The sequence below is a fragment of the Thalassophryne amazonica genome, chromosome 14 (genome assembly GCF_902500255.1).
Source record: "Thalassophryne amazonica chromosome 14, fThaAma1.1, whole genome shotgun sequence".
Classification (NCBI taxonomy): domain Eukaryota; kingdom Metazoa; phylum Chordata; class Actinopteri; order Batrachoidiformes; family Batrachoididae; genus Thalassophryne; species Thalassophryne amazonica.
This window is the reverse complement of record NC_047116.1, coordinates 28,911,544-28,929,328: the sequence shown is the minus strand read 5'-3', so window position 1 is coordinate 28,929,328 and position 17,785 is coordinate 28,911,544. Positions and strand designations below refer to the sequence as shown.

The following is a 17,785-nucleotide window of genomic DNA, read 5'->3' as shown; positions in this document are numbered from 1 at the left end:
AACGGGTCATCTTTAATGAGGAACCTTCTGATTTTGAGGCAACCATACTAATTGGTTGGCCACCACCCTGCTGTGCATCACAAGTGTTTTTATCAATAAATCTAAGAAGTATTTCATTCTCGTCATGTTTTTTCTTCAATTCTGAATGGCATCTCATTGATATCATCGCCCAAAATTGATATCAAGAACTGAATCAGGGACTAAACAAAATGAAACACAAGGACACACCTTTATTTTTTTATAACTAACTCTTGTGACTAATATAAGGTGATGAGTATTTTTGTGCTGTTTTAGTTGGAATTTAATTAATAACATTGCATTATTGATTCTGTGATTTCTATTCATTTTGTTTTCATAGAAATATCATCAATGCATGGTTGCAGTTCTTGCACCACCCTGTGGTGTAATGGAAAGTGTTTGCAGCTCAGAGCGTAAGTAGCCCTGTATTACTGTTATTATTGTTTAGCCTAACTACATGTTACCCTGTCCATTAAGCACTGATGAAGTTGATGTCTAAGAACAACTTTTTAAAGGTATATTGCACAATACATACCTCCTCTGGTTGGAAAAAGACCACACCACATTTTAATCTCCCACCATTGGTAAATTTCTCCACCATTCAAATACATGCATGAAAATTCAGTAAGGTATGTCTTCTATAATACATTCTGATTCTAAGGTAGAACTCTACTATTGTATACTAAGGTATACGAAATATTTAAAAAAAGAAGAAGAGTAGAATAGAGTAGAGTAGAGCCACTTAAGTGCCTGGTCTTGAGAACCAGGGATGGTAGGATGAAAAGCTTTTTTATCCCATGGGAACTCTTCCTACCCACCAAAGTGGCTCAAGAAAATGGACATCATGTATATAAGTGATATTTACACAATAAGGGTAATAAACAACATATACAAGAAATATCGTTACAACATAATATTATAGGAGTTAGCTTCTAAAACCTAAATATTCATACATTCATACGGGAGAAAATTGTATTTAACGTATACCTAGTCTGGAGACTAGTAGTAAAATTAAATTATAGCTAGTAGGCTAAGCTATAAATATGGTTATTTTATTATAGAGACAGAAGCTATGATGTAAAATGTTTTGGGTATCTATCTAAAATTCACCCTGCTAGCTTACTATAGGAAGACAAAATACATATTCTATATGCTATCTAATGGAAACCCCAAACTTTATGTTGATATATATTAAAGAATCCATAACTGAAGAATAATTAAAAATCTACACAATAAAATGAAAATGTAAATCACGAAAATAACCTAACTATAGCTAGATGAGCTACCTTTAAATTAGCCATTAATAAGCCAATTGTACCTTGCTAGCCAACAAGATTAAACAAAGCCGGTAACTAGCGTATAAAGTACAATAGCATAGTTTAACCCTGCAATAACAGAATTAATAAATACATATAACAGCAAATGTAAACAAAAGTGTGTATTAACGTTAGCTTCCCAAACAGAACAGAACCGACTATATTGTTAGCTATGGTAAACGGTGCTGCAGCTGGCTAGATAAGCTAATGTTAGTTGTTAGGTATAACTAATTAATAACTAACTCCATTTTTTCAGTAATATAATAATATTAAAAAAAGAACAAGAAAAAGTTAAAACGTGCTGAAATGCATATGGAGACATGATATAAGTACCTTAGTGAAAGGATATAGAGGTAGAACCGCTCCCGGCTAAAGAGAGCTCGGGGCTCGTGGCTGCAGCGACATGTAGGCAACGTTAGCCTTTAACTAGCTTGACAGAGAGGGATAAATTCCAGGTAAGCTAACGTTGACAGTAGTAGGCCTAGTTACCACTTAACTAAAATGAATAAAATAAAATAAAAAGAAAACAAAACCAAAAAAAAACCTGACGTTTATATATATATATATATATATATATATATATATATATACAGTGAGGAAAATATGTATTTGAACATCCTGCGGTTTTGCAAGTTCTCCCACTTAGAAATCATGGAGGGATCTGAAATTTTCATCTTAGGTGCATGTCCACTGTGAGAGACATAATCTAAAAAAAATCCCAAAATCACAATGTATGATTTTTTAATTATTTATTTGTATGTTACTGCTGCAAATAAGTATTTGAACACCTACCAACCAGAGAGAATTCAGGCTCTCACAGACCTGTTAATTTTTCTTTAAGAAGCCCTCTTATTCTGCAGTCTTTACCTGTATTAATTGCACCTGTTTGAACTTGTTACCTGTATAAAAGACACCTGTTCACACACTCAATCAATCACACTCCAACCTGTCCCCACCATAGCCAAGACCAAAGAGCTGTCTAAGGACACCAGGGACAAAACTGTAGACCTGCACAAGGCTGGGATGGATGACAGGACAACAGGCAAGCAGCTTGGTTTATTAGAAAGTGGAAGAAACAGAAGATGACTGTCAATCTCCCTCGGTCTGGGATCCCTTACCAAAAAGTAGTACATGCAAGTATGCAAGATCTCACTTTGTGGGGTATGGATGATTCTGAGAAAGCTCAGAACTACACAGGAGGAACTGGTCAATGACCTGAAGAGAGCTGGGACCACAGTCACAAAGATTACATTAGTAACACATGATGCTATCATGGTTTAAAATCCTGCAGGGCAGCAAGGTCCCCCTGCTCAAGCCAACACATGTCCAGGCCCGTTTGAAGTTCACCAGTGACCATCTGGATGACCCAGAGATGGCATGGGAGAAGGTCATGTGGTTAGATGAGACCAGAATAGAGCTTTTTGGAATCAACTCCACTTACCATGTTTAAAGGATGAGAACAACCCCAAGAAAACCAAGAAAACCATCCCAACTGTGAAGCATGGGGGTGGAAACATCATACTCTGGGGGTGCTGTTCATCAAAGGGGACAGGACGACTGCACCGTATTGAAGGGAGGATGGATGGGGTCATGTATTGCGAGATTTTGGCAAACAACCTCCTTCCCTCAGTAAGAGCATTGGAGATGGGTCATGGCTGGGTCTTCCAGCATGACAATGACCCCAAACACACAGCCAGGGCAACTAAGGAATGGCTCTGTAAGAAGCATTTCAATGTCCTGGAGTGGCCTGGCCAGTCTCCAGACCTGAACTCAATAGAAAATCTTTGGAGGGAGCTGAAACTCCAAACCTGAAAGATCTAGAGAAGATTTGTATGGAGGAGTGGACCAAAATCCCTGCTGCAGTGTGTGCAAACCTGGTGAGAAACTACAGGAAACGTTTGACCTCGGTAATTGCAAACAAAGGCTACTGTACCAAATATTAACATTGATTTTCACAGTTGTTCACATACGTAATTACAGCAGTAACATACAAATAAATTATTAAAAAATCATACATTGTGATTTCCAGATTTTTTTTTTTTAGATTACATCTCTCACAGTGGACATGCACCTAAGATGAAAATTTCAGACCCCTCCATGATTTCTAAGTGGGAGAACTTGCAGAATCGCAGGGCCATAGTCAGTGAGAATTCCATGTCTAACTGGCGTGCATTATTTTCATGTATACACACGTAGTTCGGCGAGTTAAGTCACTGTTATAGTCATTCCACTCTGGTCGTCACCATAGCAACACGCAAATCAGTTGGCGCAGATCACCTGTGTTTTGACAGGTGAATGACAGAAACGCGATAAAACATGGATTTCCAAGTGAATTTTAATATTTTTGGCCAAAATAAAACGTTTGAGGAATGGAAAGAGGAGGAGAGCAAATGAGAAGAACAGCAAAACAACGTAAAGATCATTGGATGAACTGGACAAGATTGAAGAGGAGAAAGAAGAAGAGAACAGTTGCCAAGGATGACCCCTCGCTCACATTGCCTCCGGTGTTACCGTTGCGGGGTACGGATGCAGGACCCACAGAGAATCCAAGTAAATAAAACATACAAACCTCTCTCAGTGGCCACAGAGTTCTGCAGCTGCGGTTACTGAGCGTAGTCTCTGGACCTGTTGCCAGAGTTGGCCGCAGCTCCATACACCAGACAGGGGCGCGGTGCTGGAGTTGGCCGCAGCTCCACACAGCAGAGAGGGGGGCGGTGTGAGTGGCCCGCAGTGTTTACCGAGCCCGCAGACTTGGTAAATGCATCGGAGGGAAAATATTTTGAGATTGGCATAAAATAGTTGCAAATACTTACGCATTTTTATCAAGTTCTCTTAACTTAAATATTTGTGTGTTAGCTCACTGTGTGGGACCATGGTATAAGCGGATTAAACAACTCGAAGCCGTGCATTATACGGTTTGAATGCACGACGCGGAGTCTAAAACACCACGACACGAAGCGGAGTGCCACTTAAGTGGAAACACTTTTCACTGTTCTTCATAAAAACAAGTTAATCCTTGCCAAACCTTTTATTGTGGGCAGTCTAAGGCACACCTGTGCACTAATCATGGTGTCTAATCAGCATCTTGGTATGGCACACCTGTGAGGTGGGATGGATTATCTCAGCAAAGGAGAAGTGCTCACTATCACAGATTTAGACTGGTTTGTGAACAATATTTGAGGGAAATGGTGATATTGTGTATGTGGAAAAAGTTTTAGATCTTTGAGTTTATCTCATACAAAATGGGAGCAAAACCAAAAGTGTTGCGTTTATATTTTTGTTGAGTGTATGTACATGATTGCCCTTTATATTTAAAAAACATATAGCTTGTACATACGAGGTCTATTAGAAAAGTATTCGACCTTATTATTTTTTTCAAAAACCATATGGATTTGAATCACGTGTGATTGCGTCAGCCAAGCTTGAACCTTCGTGCGCATGTGTGAGTTTTTTCACGCCTGTCGGTTGCGTCATTCGCCTGTGAGCAGGCTTTGAGTGAGGAGTGGTCCACCCCTCTCGTCGTTTATTTCATTGTTTAGGAATGGCTCAGAGACTGCCGCTTTGCTTGATCAAAATTTTTTCAGAAACTGTGAGGGACATCAAAGTGGACACCATTCGAGAAATTCAGATGGTTTTTGGTGAAAATTTTATGGGCTTCAAAGAGATTACGGAGTGTTACTGTCGCTTTAAGGACGGCCCAGAGCGACTGGTGGTGCGCCGCGCTCCGAAGCCGCCATCAACAGGCTGAGCGACCATTTCATTTCTAAACGGATGGCTGTATGGATCCATGACCATCGTGTGCAATTTCTCTGGTTATCACAAGAGCTGGACATCAACCATTTTCCGGCAAATTTCACTTTTAACAAGAGATTTTGTCATGGAAAGCTGAGTGGAGGCTTCGCACATCACGATGGATTCGCTACTGGAACGAGACAAAACCACCTCCGTTTTGGTCTCACAGGATGGCTTTGAGATGGCGTTCAGGCAGCTGTCAGTGGTTTTTCCATCGAGTGATTATCCGAGAAATTGTGGATGTGCCTGGACATGCCAGAACATGTCCTGTGAGGCTTCATCACGGCGTTGCTTTGTGCCATGCGGTACCGCCATGTGCCGTTCATTTCCAAACTGGACACTGTGTTTTATCCGGGATGTCATCTGGCTAGCACAGGAATTGTGAAAACACGTGGACATCAGCACTTTTTCAGCACATTGAGACAGACGTGCAGAGGAATTCCGCGCGTCGCGGCGGTGCCGCATGGCGCACACGATGGTCACGGATCCATACAGCCATCCGTTTAGAAATGAAATGGTTGCTCAGCCTGTCGATGGCGGCTTCGGAGCGCAGTGCACCACCAGTCGCTCTGGGCCATCCTTAAAGCAACAGTAACACTCTGTAATCTCTTTGAAGCCCATAAAACTTTCACCAAAAACCATCTGAATTTCTTGAATGGTGTCCACTTTGATGTCACTCACAGTTTCTGAAAAAATTTTGATCAAGCAAAGCGGCAATCTCTGAGCCATTCCTAAACAATGAAAAAAACGACGAGAGGGGTGGACCACTCCTCACTCAAAGCCTGCTCACAGGCGAATGACGCAACCGACAGGCGTGAAAAACTCACGCATGCGCACCAAGGTTCAAGCTTGGCTGACGCAATCACACGTGATTCAAATCCATATGGTTTTTGAAAAAAATAATAAGGTCGGATACTTTTCTAATAGACCTCGTACATTGCATATCTATTAATATGAGATATTATACTTTACATTTTAATATAAATAAGCATTTGATTGTCTTTAACTTTAATCTCACTTTGATTAGTCTAGCAGACATAAATTTAATTTGCAGCTGTGTTAAATTGAATAATGTGACAAATTTTAAGTGTATTGTTATTGTCACCTTGAAAGCATTTCCTCCTTCTGCTTTTTCTATTCAGGAATGCCCGATAAAGAAAACATAAACAACAGCTCAATCATTGCAGTCTGCAAACATCAGAATAAGGTACTTTTTCTTACACTCTACAACGTGATAAGCATTAATTTTATTGTACAAGTGTATATTTACAGCATTGTTATTACTATTACATGTTGTGAAACAGCATGGTGCTGTATAGTCACAACAGTGCTGGTATATTTTTGGGCCCCTTCACACATAGCAACAGCTCACACTGTGTTCCTGCTCGAAAGTCACCGTTGCTTGCATGAACCATCCCACCGGCTCTGTGCATGCCTGCCTGTCGGTGTGATGTTTCGTGGTTCGCTTATATGAGCTCTACCGGCGTGAGTCGCCCTGAGCTGTACGTATTCACACTATGTGTGAAGGAACCCTTACTGTCACCTGCTTCTCAAAGACAGGATGAAGCTAAATATGGAATGTGGAATTGGTTTTGTTTTTGTGTCCAAGGATAACAGTTCCTGTCCAACCTTGTCGTCCAAGTTGTTTCCTGATAACTGGACTGATAACATGGCACTATAGCTGATTTATAGTACTTTGTTCCTGCTGAGTAATGTACACAGACGTTATACAGTGTCTGGCTCCAAGATTTAAGATTAAAGAATAAAAACCCTTTTACAGAGAAAACCCCTGATAGATTAAAAAAAAACATGTTTTGACACCACTATAAAATTTAATAGCTTTTATTTCATTACAACAAACTTTCTCACCAACGTTTGTGAAAATATGTTGGTTCCTATTGTTGTTGTGTGTTATTGGGTAGTCATGAGACTTGATCACCTGACATGTCTGTTCAGCCAAATGAAAATAAAATCACACAAAGTATAATAGCTAAAAAAAAGTAAACTTATTCATAAACAAAACCTGTGTCAACTGAAGACAAAAAGGAATGGAAAAGTAAATCAGTAATTCACAGACACAATTTAAGACTGAAATGCAAAAGGCTAACTAATGATGATGTGTTTCTCAATTAATAATTAATAACTTGTAGAAACTGATTGTGGCTTATAATCAGTGGTAGGCACAGTTCCGCTAATCCACTAACGGCTAATTATCAAAGCTAACGTTTTCGTTAGCGGATTAGCTTTTCAGATAACTTTTAAAACCATCAGCGGACCAATTAGCTTTCAATAAATTTAGTTCCAATCATTTTTAGACCTCTAACATGTCTTTGCGGGCATAGTGAATAAAGCTTAACAGTTAAAAACATTTGTGAAATCTGAAATCAAAGATTTTAGTGCCTGTCTATTACATGTTTGTAGCAGACAGACAGGTATGAGTGGTGCAGCTCTATCCTCTACAGGCAGAGGAGAGCTGACTACCACACAGAAAGAAAGAGGGAGGGAAGGAGGGAAAGGGAAAAAATAATTCCTCTTCACACCATACAGACTCACCGGCATATCACACAAGTCATGCATAGGCAGACAGTTTTGACTTATGGTTAAAGGTTTAAACAAACTAATTCCGGACAAGTTATTGAAATTAATGTTACATCTGTCATTTTATAAAGTGAAAATATCATCTATATGTTTTAGTTTTAAAGTAATGCACTAATTTTGAAGGTTTTAGCGTTTAGACACACATGCCGCAATGAATTATGGGTAAATTAGTTTCCTGACATGAGTGGTTGGTTGGTCGGTATAACACACGTTACTGGAACGTGTGGTGGGTTTTACAAATAAATCTGTATGTGTAAATATGTCATTTTTTTCATTTGTAAAAAAAAGGCAATTTGAAAACTGAAAATTGTGTTTGTTAAGTGGATTCAGAACTTTTAGCGAAATGTGTGGAAATGCTGTTCATACTGCCATGAACACTGCCATCTACTTCCCATTCAATCTCTTTTGACCATCTATGACCAGCAAGCACTTAGGTTGGCTAAAAAGATTATGCAGGATCCATCACATGCTCTGCACACTGCATTTGAGTGGCTCCCCCCAGGGCACCGACTTCGGACACAGAGGAGAAGAGTGACATTTGTTTCCAGGGCTGGTCACCTATTTAACTCCTCTTAATCCTTGTTTTTTTCCTGGCAGGAGTGAATTTTGTTTGCAATCACCTAATAATTTGCTTATGATATAACTATTTTACTTCTGAAGCACTTATAATTTGTATTGGTATTTATTTATTGTGGTATTATTTTATTTTTATTTATTCATTCTTTTTTTGTTGTTGTTTTTGGTTGCTTCAGCCTACACCCTTTCGCCCGCACAAAACTGGGAAATTGTTTACGAGTTTTTGTTTTCTTTTGTTTTATGAGAGGTTCTTTTGCTAATAATGTGTGTGTGCACACGTACTGGCTGGTTTTTATTTTTTGTTTATTCCACAAGAGCTGTGCGATGTGGTTCCACAGTAGGGTGATCCATAAAAATGGTCAAACATTTTTTTTCAAAAAACTTCAAGTCTCACCCTCTAAATTTGTTGTACCTAACATAAAAACACATCATGTACAATTTCATAAAACTCTAATAATTTTTACTGGTAGCACACAGCCCTTAAAGATTTTGCTCGCAATAACTTTGTCATATAGTATACTCATTTCCAGATATTTCCAAATTATTTCTGTCAGTTTAATATTGATATGTCAGGACAGAAATTATGGCAATACATTGGAAAATCAAATCTTTTCATATCCCATAAAATAGTTAACACTAAAACATGAATTGTGAGATGCAGTTCTTCTCGTACATGTATCATGCTCCTACAATACCTACATACTGGGGTAACGAAGATTTTGTAACAATCAAACATTGCATTTTCATTTTATTGATGAAATACTGTTTCATTATTGATAAATTTAAATAAGTCTATGCTTTATATATTTCCACATATATTTTGATCTAGCTCCAAACAATAATATTCTTTATGCCTTGCAGTACTTAATATTCAAAAATGTATGAATCAGCACAAGAACCAATTATACAGCTGTGTAACATAAGAGAACATCCTTTACATGATAATGATATTTAAGTTGCTTGCATCATGACCAAGACTTGCTGCCATTTCAGTCAGAATATAGGTGGCACTTCTGTCTGTTGTTTTGGTCCTATCCAATGCTGCTGCAAGTCCTGGTGTTACAACAGCTTTAATTTTACTGGCTTTTGTGACACTGGCATAACAAATTCTTCATCTGGACTTTCTGTGTTCTCTTTACTCTGGCTGGAGACAGTGTCAGGTAGTGAGACATTAGATGGTCCAGGCTCCTCCAGTTTCTCTTTGTATTTTGCTTCTGCAGCTTTCCTTTTTTCTGCTCTTTGTTCTTTGGCAGTTTGTATTTTATCTATGCCTGCCATGCATCCCCTTCTACCTTTCTCTCGCTGAGCAAGTAGGAACTGTCTGTCATCTTCAAACTTTATCATTGTTAGGACATCCTGATGTGCCATGTCAAACAAGTCCTCCAAAGATTCACAAAACACTGTTTCATCTTTCTTCTGCTTGTCTGTATTGCGATTCTTGGTCTTTTTCAATGTTTTCCATTTTCCAAACACCTTTTCTAACTTTGTGATCAGATGCTGCTTTGCCCTCAGTGGGATTCTAGCTCTCTCCCAAAAAGGAATTGCCATGTCTATAGAGGTCACAGCAGCATCATGGACAGTTTTCTTCAAATCAGTGTGTTTGAAGAAAAATACCTTGAGTATTTGCCCATTTGAGGGCAATTGGTTTCCCTTTATTTCAGTCAGTGGAACCAATAAGGTATACAAATGTTCTACTTCTAGTAGCTGACATGTTTTACTGAAGTTTCCAGTTAATGGTTAAGCATGTTAAGTCAGCAAATGTCTCTTTTTACATTTATCTCATGTTAGATTCACCATCACCAAAGATCTGAAAGAAAAGAAGCTGTGAATTGAAGCAAAATTTTCAGCTTGTAGCCTAAAATAACATTTTTGAAAGTATGTTGTTTGTGAGAAATATTTAAACCCAGGTATAGTTTTAAATTGAATATAAAATTATACTTTAGTTACACTCAGGTGGTTAACTTCTATCCTCTTTATAAGTGATGTGATTAGATACTGGACAATGGATAACCTATTGCATGGGCACTCGGGCAGCGATAATTGATATATTTACAACCTTCAGCTATGATGTGCTACCTCTAAATATTAATGTATGACAAAAATATTTGTCAGGCTTTCTTTTTTCCCAAAGCATCATAAAATGAAGGGGTGAGAGTAATGAATTTCCAACTTTTATTTTTTTGAACCACCCTATTCCACAGGTACCGGCTGGTTTTTATTTTCTATTTATTCCACAGGAGCGGCGCGATGTGGTTCCACACGTACCAGCTGGTTTTTATCTTTTATTTATTCCACTGGAGCGGTGCGATGTGGTTCCACACGTACCAGCTGGTTTTTATTTTTTATTTATTTATTTATTTTTATTTTTTATTTATTCCACATTAGTATAATCGTTATAAACATTAGTTTATGGCAGCAGGACCTGAACCACCTGTACGAGTCAGGATCGCAAACTCCACCGCTTCCACATGTGATGCTTGTGTTGCATCTTTGGGATTGCATGGAGAGACAAAGTGACCAACAATGAGGTGCTTGAAGAATCGGGGCTTCCCACATTGTAAACTCTCTTTCATCAACAAAGTCTTTGTTGGTTTGTTAAGTAACACTTCTTCTCTGTGTTCCCAAAAGACCAAAACTTTGCTATAGGACACGAAAAACGTGTGAAGATGTGAAGTCCTCCAGCTGATATGCAGGGTTGGGTGAGGAACCGGCTAGTGATAGGGAGGCATAATGAGTGGAGTTGGTCTTAGCTGGTGAACAGAACACTGCTCTGGCACTGAAAGTGAAAATGGGGAAGAGGAAGGTCAATAGAGAGACTTCAACTCTACACGAGGGACAGTTAACCGGCCAGAATTGCGGCTGCATCTGTAAATCTCAAACTGGATTGCTTAGCCTCAGCAACCGTTACTCCCAACCACTAGCAACTAGCAACCTTTATAGCGCTGTGTATATGTGGGCTTCATCTGACAGATGTCTACTACACATCTGTGGGTTCCACTACTCTCTGAAGTATGTGCAGCGCATTTTAAATGTCACTACACCCTCAGCCCAGCCCATGGCACAACAGAAAGAACAGTGACATAACACATTACCCATGTCCCACTTAAACAATTCAATATGTCAGTCAAGACTCTGGAAACCATCTGTTATTTAGCTCAGAAGGAATATATCAAGCCCTATATTCAGTTCAAACTGACAGCAAAATACGCAATGTCAAGGCTGGCAAAAAAAAAAAAACTAGAAGTACCCGGAGAGTGCAAACCTCCGCCAAGGCCATAGGGTCACTGATGTCACATGGAATATCCTTTGGCAAAGAGACTTATTCCACGTCGTTTCACGCATCTACCGTCATGTTTCAGATTCAGTGGATAACCCTCTGGGGTCTGAGGGCATTTTTTTGGACAGTTCACTCGCCTGGCATAAATGTTTTATTATTGCTGTTAACAGCTCTCCCTGCATCCCACAATCAAGTTTTATGTCTCTTTTTTTCTAGACAACCTGTACTTTCAAAATATATATGCTATAGTTGTGTTTTATAAGTGTCATAAAGGTTTACAATCAGAAATAACAAAGGAAAAAGTAAAGTGGAAAATAATTTTCCACTCACATTTATTCAAAACACACAGCAAACTATAATAAACTAGTAACACATCACTCCTAAAAACAATCTTTGGTGTGTCACGTGAGGTGAATCTGCCCTACAATTGGATTTTGGAAAACCATGTGACGGTGAACCAATTCCGATTGGACATTCACATTGCTCACGTTATCACACAGCTTCTATGAGGAGTACAAAGATGGTAAATGGTTGCTCAAAAGTCTGCGGAGTTAACTTTTCAGCAAAAACAAAATTTAAGTTTCTATCTCATATCATTAAAAAGTTATTTATAATTTAGTAAAGCTTGGTCTCAGCCGTCGTATACAACGGCGTTGGCCCCAGAGGGTTAAACCCTTAGATCTTCAGCAAATGTATTTATAAAGAGAAACTGCATGAACTACAAAAGTTTTTTTAATTTTCTAATAACAAGCTTATTCAATGAGGAGAAACAAATGCTAAATTATTGTTGTGTTGTAACTTAATTTTTGTTTAGCCTTTGTGACCCGTTTTCATGAAGTTAGATGCAAAAATGTTGAAATTAGCCCTATTCTGCAATGATAAAGAATCCTTAAAATAATTACTGGATCCAGATCGTGTTCCAAATCATTACCAAAATTTGATGACTTCTAAGTTAGGCCAAGATACACCCCTGGTAAAAATTTCATTGAAATCCATTGAGGATTTTTTGAGTAATACTGCTAACCAACCAACCAACCAATAACAAACGGATGCAACCGAAAGCATAACCTCCTTGGCGGAGGTAAAAAAAAAAGAATAAAATTGTGAGACCCACTGCAAGCTGGAAACATGAGTTATTTGCCATCACTTATCAGACAGATTTTGTTGACCTGATATTTTTTCATATTAATTTCTGAAACTTTTAAAACAAAGTATTATTTTCATGAAGATAATAACATAAAATACTTTTTAAATCCATTTTTTGATGATAAGTTAAACATTATCAGAAAATTGAATTCCATTTTTTTTTATATCATTTTATTTTGCAGAAGTCATTCATTGAAAGTGCAGCTTTACCACACCAAAAAGTCAATTCTCAGGTATTAAATGCAATTGTCATTGTAGAGGCAGTATTCGACAGATGCTCACCACGGCTCCGCTCTGCTGAGATTTCACTTAAAGCTACGTGTGCTTCTTCTGCCCTTACAGGTGCCCTCTGAGAAGATCCTGCGAGCGGGGAAGATTCTTCGAAATGCCGTCCTGTCCACAGCACCTCACATAATCAGGGACAGGAAGTACCATCTGAAGACATACAGGTTTATTGTATTTTTTTTTTTTTTTTTTTTTTTTTTGGTACTTTCAAAAATGACTGAAGACTGAAGTACCATTGTTGTTTGTCAAGGAGGTAGTGAAACTCATTTTCATGAAATTCAGTGAAATGTTTAAAGGGCATATCGCATTCCAGCTATCTTTATAAAAAATAATATACCAGATTATGAATCATTACTTTCAACTCTTCAAATTGTGCAGGCCCTGATGTAGCTGATAAAAATAAAATTTAGCCATACAGCATCTGAAAAATGCATGACAGATTCAGTGCTATTTTTAGCCATAATAGTGACGCAACCTCAGGTCCTGACTATTCGCTATCTCTGTGAGACTCGCCAGCATCCCACATGTAAGAGCTTAGCTTAACATGGCATGATGCAGCAGCACAAACCCCAAACATAGCCGGTTCCACGCTTTCGGGAGAGGCAACACACTTTGTTGAGAGGTCTCCTGACCACATGAATGGAAAGGATGAAATCTGTGGTTAGATCCATGTTTTGAAGACCATTGTCACGCTGTGCTGGGCTTCATTTCTGCAGTCTGTTAGAGAGGCATTCAAAAAAAAAAACTGTCACTTTCCTCCTCAAAATATTATGTTTGGAAATTCTGTCCACGTAATAAGCAACACTAGTTGTTTTATTGCATCCTTGCAAAACACACATTTTAACAATTGTGACATATTCACTGTCAAAGTCCACAAAAAATACTGAATTCACACTGTAAAAAATTCTATTTTTCCCCATTCATTTCAATAGAGGTCATTGAGGGAGCATTACCCTGCATGATGTCATCAAAGTCCAGTTTTCTGAGATGTTCAGCAGCAGAAAAAAATCAGGCTAAATTCCTTAATTAACTTAATTTCTCAGGGCATGTGACACCAAAAATAAAATGCAATACATCAATATTTTCATAATTATTTATTTAGAATAGTGATTTCATTTTAAATTTTATTTACTAGTGATACACACTTTGTTGTGTGGGCCGCTGAAGAGGAGGTACTGCTGGCCCACCACCACCAGAGGGCGCCCTGCCTGGAGTGCGGGCTCCAGGCACCAGAGGGCGTAGCCACCTGAGATGAGCAGCCAGGGTGACAGCTGTCACCCATTATTGGACACAGCTGTTTCTACTCGGCACCAAGGTATATCAGGAGGACGGCGTCTCCACCTCAGTGCCGAGATATCGCCTAAGACTGAGGTAGTATCTCTGCATTCTTATTCTGATTAACCAGCTAATCATTTGTTAAACCTTTTCAGGATTGTTGACTGCTAAAAGCTATATTGCTTGGATAAGTACTCACCTTCCTGTTGTGCATTGACAAGAGGTGGAGGCGGCTTCTCCCCTCTTCGTTACTGGGTGCTGTCGCATCACACCTGTGTGTTGTTGCTCTCTCCTGCCAGCAGTACCGGATCCGACGAGCGGAGGCAGTGGCCACCTGGGAATTCGGGACTTGGCGGTTCCAGTATTTCCAGGGTTCGGTGGCAGAGGAGATCGGGGTGGTTCCGGTTCGACTGAGACGGGCGTCTCCTACCTTCGAGCCTGCCCACACGACACCAGCAAATTCGACCCCAAATTGTGATTGTTGTACTTATTGTGCTTGTTTCACAATAGTAAACCTTGTTATTTATCTTCCTCCATTGTCCGTTCATTGCGCCCCCTGTTGTGGGTCCGTGTTCCTACACTTTCACAACACACTTGCCTGAAATATGAAGGGTTTTTGTTTTTATTTTTCTTTCTTTCTTTCTTTCTTTCTTTCTTTCTTTCTTTCTTTCTTTCTTTCTTTCTTTCTTTCTTTCTTTCTTTCTTTCTTTCTTTCTTTCTTTCTTTCTTTCTTTCTTTCTTTCTTCCTTTCTTTCTTTCTTTTTGTCCATATAGGGATAAATGCGCAAGTGTGAGTATTTTGGGTTTTGACAGAGGAATGCGCTCTGATAACTACTTATCTACAGTATTGTACAAAGGTTTTACGCATTCTAGAATTTTGATAAACATTAAGTTGAAAATAAATGTTTGATTCCATTATATTTCCTCAATATTGTGTTAGAATTACTTTCAGTGACATTATCCTCCATAGTTTCTTAGTGCAGATTTATTATCACCTCTCGTGTGAAGTTAATTAGCTTGTATTCAACTAGATGGACACTTGGACCAGGTTACCTCTGCCAAGGCCAAGCAACATGAATTCTGTATGAGATTTGCAGCAATACTACTTAATAAACCGCTGTCTTACTGTTTCTTTTACTGTCACAGATCCTGATTTTCATCCAGCATGAAATTTAACTATTTGATGTCTTTCCATAAACTGTATATATACTGGACAAACGCCTTATGACATCACCCATAGGTTTTCTGTAGACACCTGAAAGAGCAGATATGAAGCCCATATGTGGGCGTCGCCATGTTGGCAGCGGCGACAGCGCTTATTCTGCCTACGCCACTAAGAACCCATAAATGGATAAGGAGGTAGTGCATGGGTTAGGTAGTTGTGTAATAAAAGAAGCCTGAGCTCCTTCCTTATTTTCAAGTCTGCACCAGCTAAGCTAACAGACTAACCTCAGTTCAGGTGTTTACAAAGTCATATTTTTGGGGACTGCATGGTTATTCCCATCATGGTTTGCTTTCGTATGAGCATTAAAAGTTATGAGCCACTTATTTTCTCAGTAACTGTGCATTAACAGGACTTCATGGATCAAGCTACTGATAGCTGCTAACAGTGCTAGCATACAACATTAAATAAAACGAGAATTTTTGTCAGTGTGAATATTATAGCAGGGAAGTTCTAGGTGATCCGTTAGGACATTTATTTTGCAGGACACCAAGCCATATTATTCCAGGTGTTTGTAATAAAATGCTCCAAATGACACACAACCCTCCACAACAGCAAGTGACTGCATTGAATGACTTCTAAGAGAGTTTTGAGCTTCAATCAGCCAGTTGTCATTCAAAGTGACCATGCCCCAATTATTCATGAATTTATGGCTTAAAACGTCTTAAACTAAGAAATGTGAAAAATCACCCCTCCCCCCGTACAGTTGTCATGGAGGGTAATCTGCTTGCAGAGACCAAAGCTTTCTTTGTACCAGGATGTAAACATGTTTGTTACTGCTCTAAATGTGGACATTTTAACATGGTCTTGAATGTGAACTTCCCCGCTTATGGAAACCGCCTCAAATGGCCAATCAAGGAACTGCACCATTTTCTTCTTCTAGGTGGGCTTCACCAAGACCATTTAAGCTTACCGCTTGTGTTTTTCCAGAGAAGCATCACTGTCAGATTTAGTCAGTATGAGTGAATTGGCTTTTTGTGAATTAAATATAAAAAAACAGCCCTGTTTATTGTGACACTATATAAATGCAGTATATCATATGATTTCCCACAGTGTTTTGCCATATTTGGCTTGTTGCTTGACTTGTTAATTTAATTGTTGCATTGGAAGTTTGGCTGCTATGATTTGTTTTTCTGCCTTTTCTAGGCACTGTTGCATGGGGACAGAGTTGGTTGACTGGCAACTACAACAGAGCTCATGCGTCCACTCTCGCATTCAGGCTGTGGGCATGTGGCAGGTGTTGCTGGAAGAAGGTGTTCTCAACCACGGTGAGATTCTGTTTGTGTTTAGTTCAAGGCACTGTAGGTGATACATAAACATTTTGAATTTAAGCCCTCCTGTTTGTCATGATGCAGTGGAGCAGGAACTGAGCTTCCAGGACAAGTACCTTTTCTACCGCTTTCTGGACGATGAACAGGAGGATCCTCCTTTACCCAGTGAGGAGGACAGGAAGGAGAGCCAAGAGGAGCTGCAGGATACACTGCTCCTGCTCTCACAGATTGGACCTGATGCCCACCTGAGGATGATTCTGAGGAAGCAGTAAGATTCTGCAGCAGAAATGTCTCTGCTAAGTAAATCAGTGGGCTTTGTTATGGCTTTGTTGACTTATTCCTTATTTCCAGTCCATCAGAGAAAACGACAGATGATTTGGAGATAATATATGAAGAGCTGATTCACATAAAGGCCTTGTCGCACTTATCTACCACTGTAAGTACATTTTGTAGGATTCTTAACTTAGACAACAGACTGTTGCTGTCACTGTTTGTTCATGTGTGGTTGTTTGTCATGGTATGTTGTATGGTTGGGGCCCCGTCTCCTCTGTGTCTCACATCACAGTTATTGTCTTCACCACGTGTCTCTCGTTCTTGTCTGTCTTTGTGTTGTTTTTGTGGTCAGCCCTTCCTGATAGAAGCTGTCGGTTGGCTTTGAATAGGATGGTGTAGGCTGATCGGGAAGGGCGGATGGGGGTCACACACACACACACACACACACACACACACACACACACACACACACACACACACACACACACACACACACACACACACACACACACACACACACACCACATTCACTTATGCACAAAATACCTTCTGTCTTGCAAGAATAAATTGCATATATGGGTATTAGTGTTCGTAAATTTTTCTGCCAGTGTGGCACTTACCATTACTATATATGCAGACGGGGGGGGGGGGGGGGGGGGATGACGCTAAAGATAATCTTATGAAATATTCCTGCCGTGTGTGGTGTGTTAAGAGTGCTCTGATCTGCTCAGAAGGA

General features: G+C 39.3%; 1 protein-coding gene across 4 annotated transcripts in view; it reads left to right on the top strand.

The window, feature by feature from the left end:
* Window positions 1–17,785, top strand: part of LOC117524567 (rap guanine nucleotide exchange factor 4-like) — a 90,339-nt gene that overhangs the window by 45,190 nt on the left and 27,364 nt on the right. For all 4 annotated transcript variants that reach the window (XM_034186379.1, XM_034186376.1, XM_034186378.1 and 1 more), the window contains 6 exons: window positions 359–431; window positions 6,269–6,333; window positions 13,066–13,172; window positions 16,652–16,773; window positions 16,861–17,044; window positions 17,128–17,212. In XM_034186379.1, coding sequence (XP_034042270.1) covers window positions 359–431; window positions 6,269–6,333; window positions 13,066–13,172; window positions 16,652–16,773; window positions 16,861–17,044; window positions 17,128–17,212 — 636 coding nt within the window. The remainder of the gene's footprint in view (window positions 1–358; window positions 432–6,268; window positions 6,334–13,065; window positions 13,173–16,651; window positions 16,774–16,860; window positions 17,045–17,127; window positions 17,213–17,785) is intronic.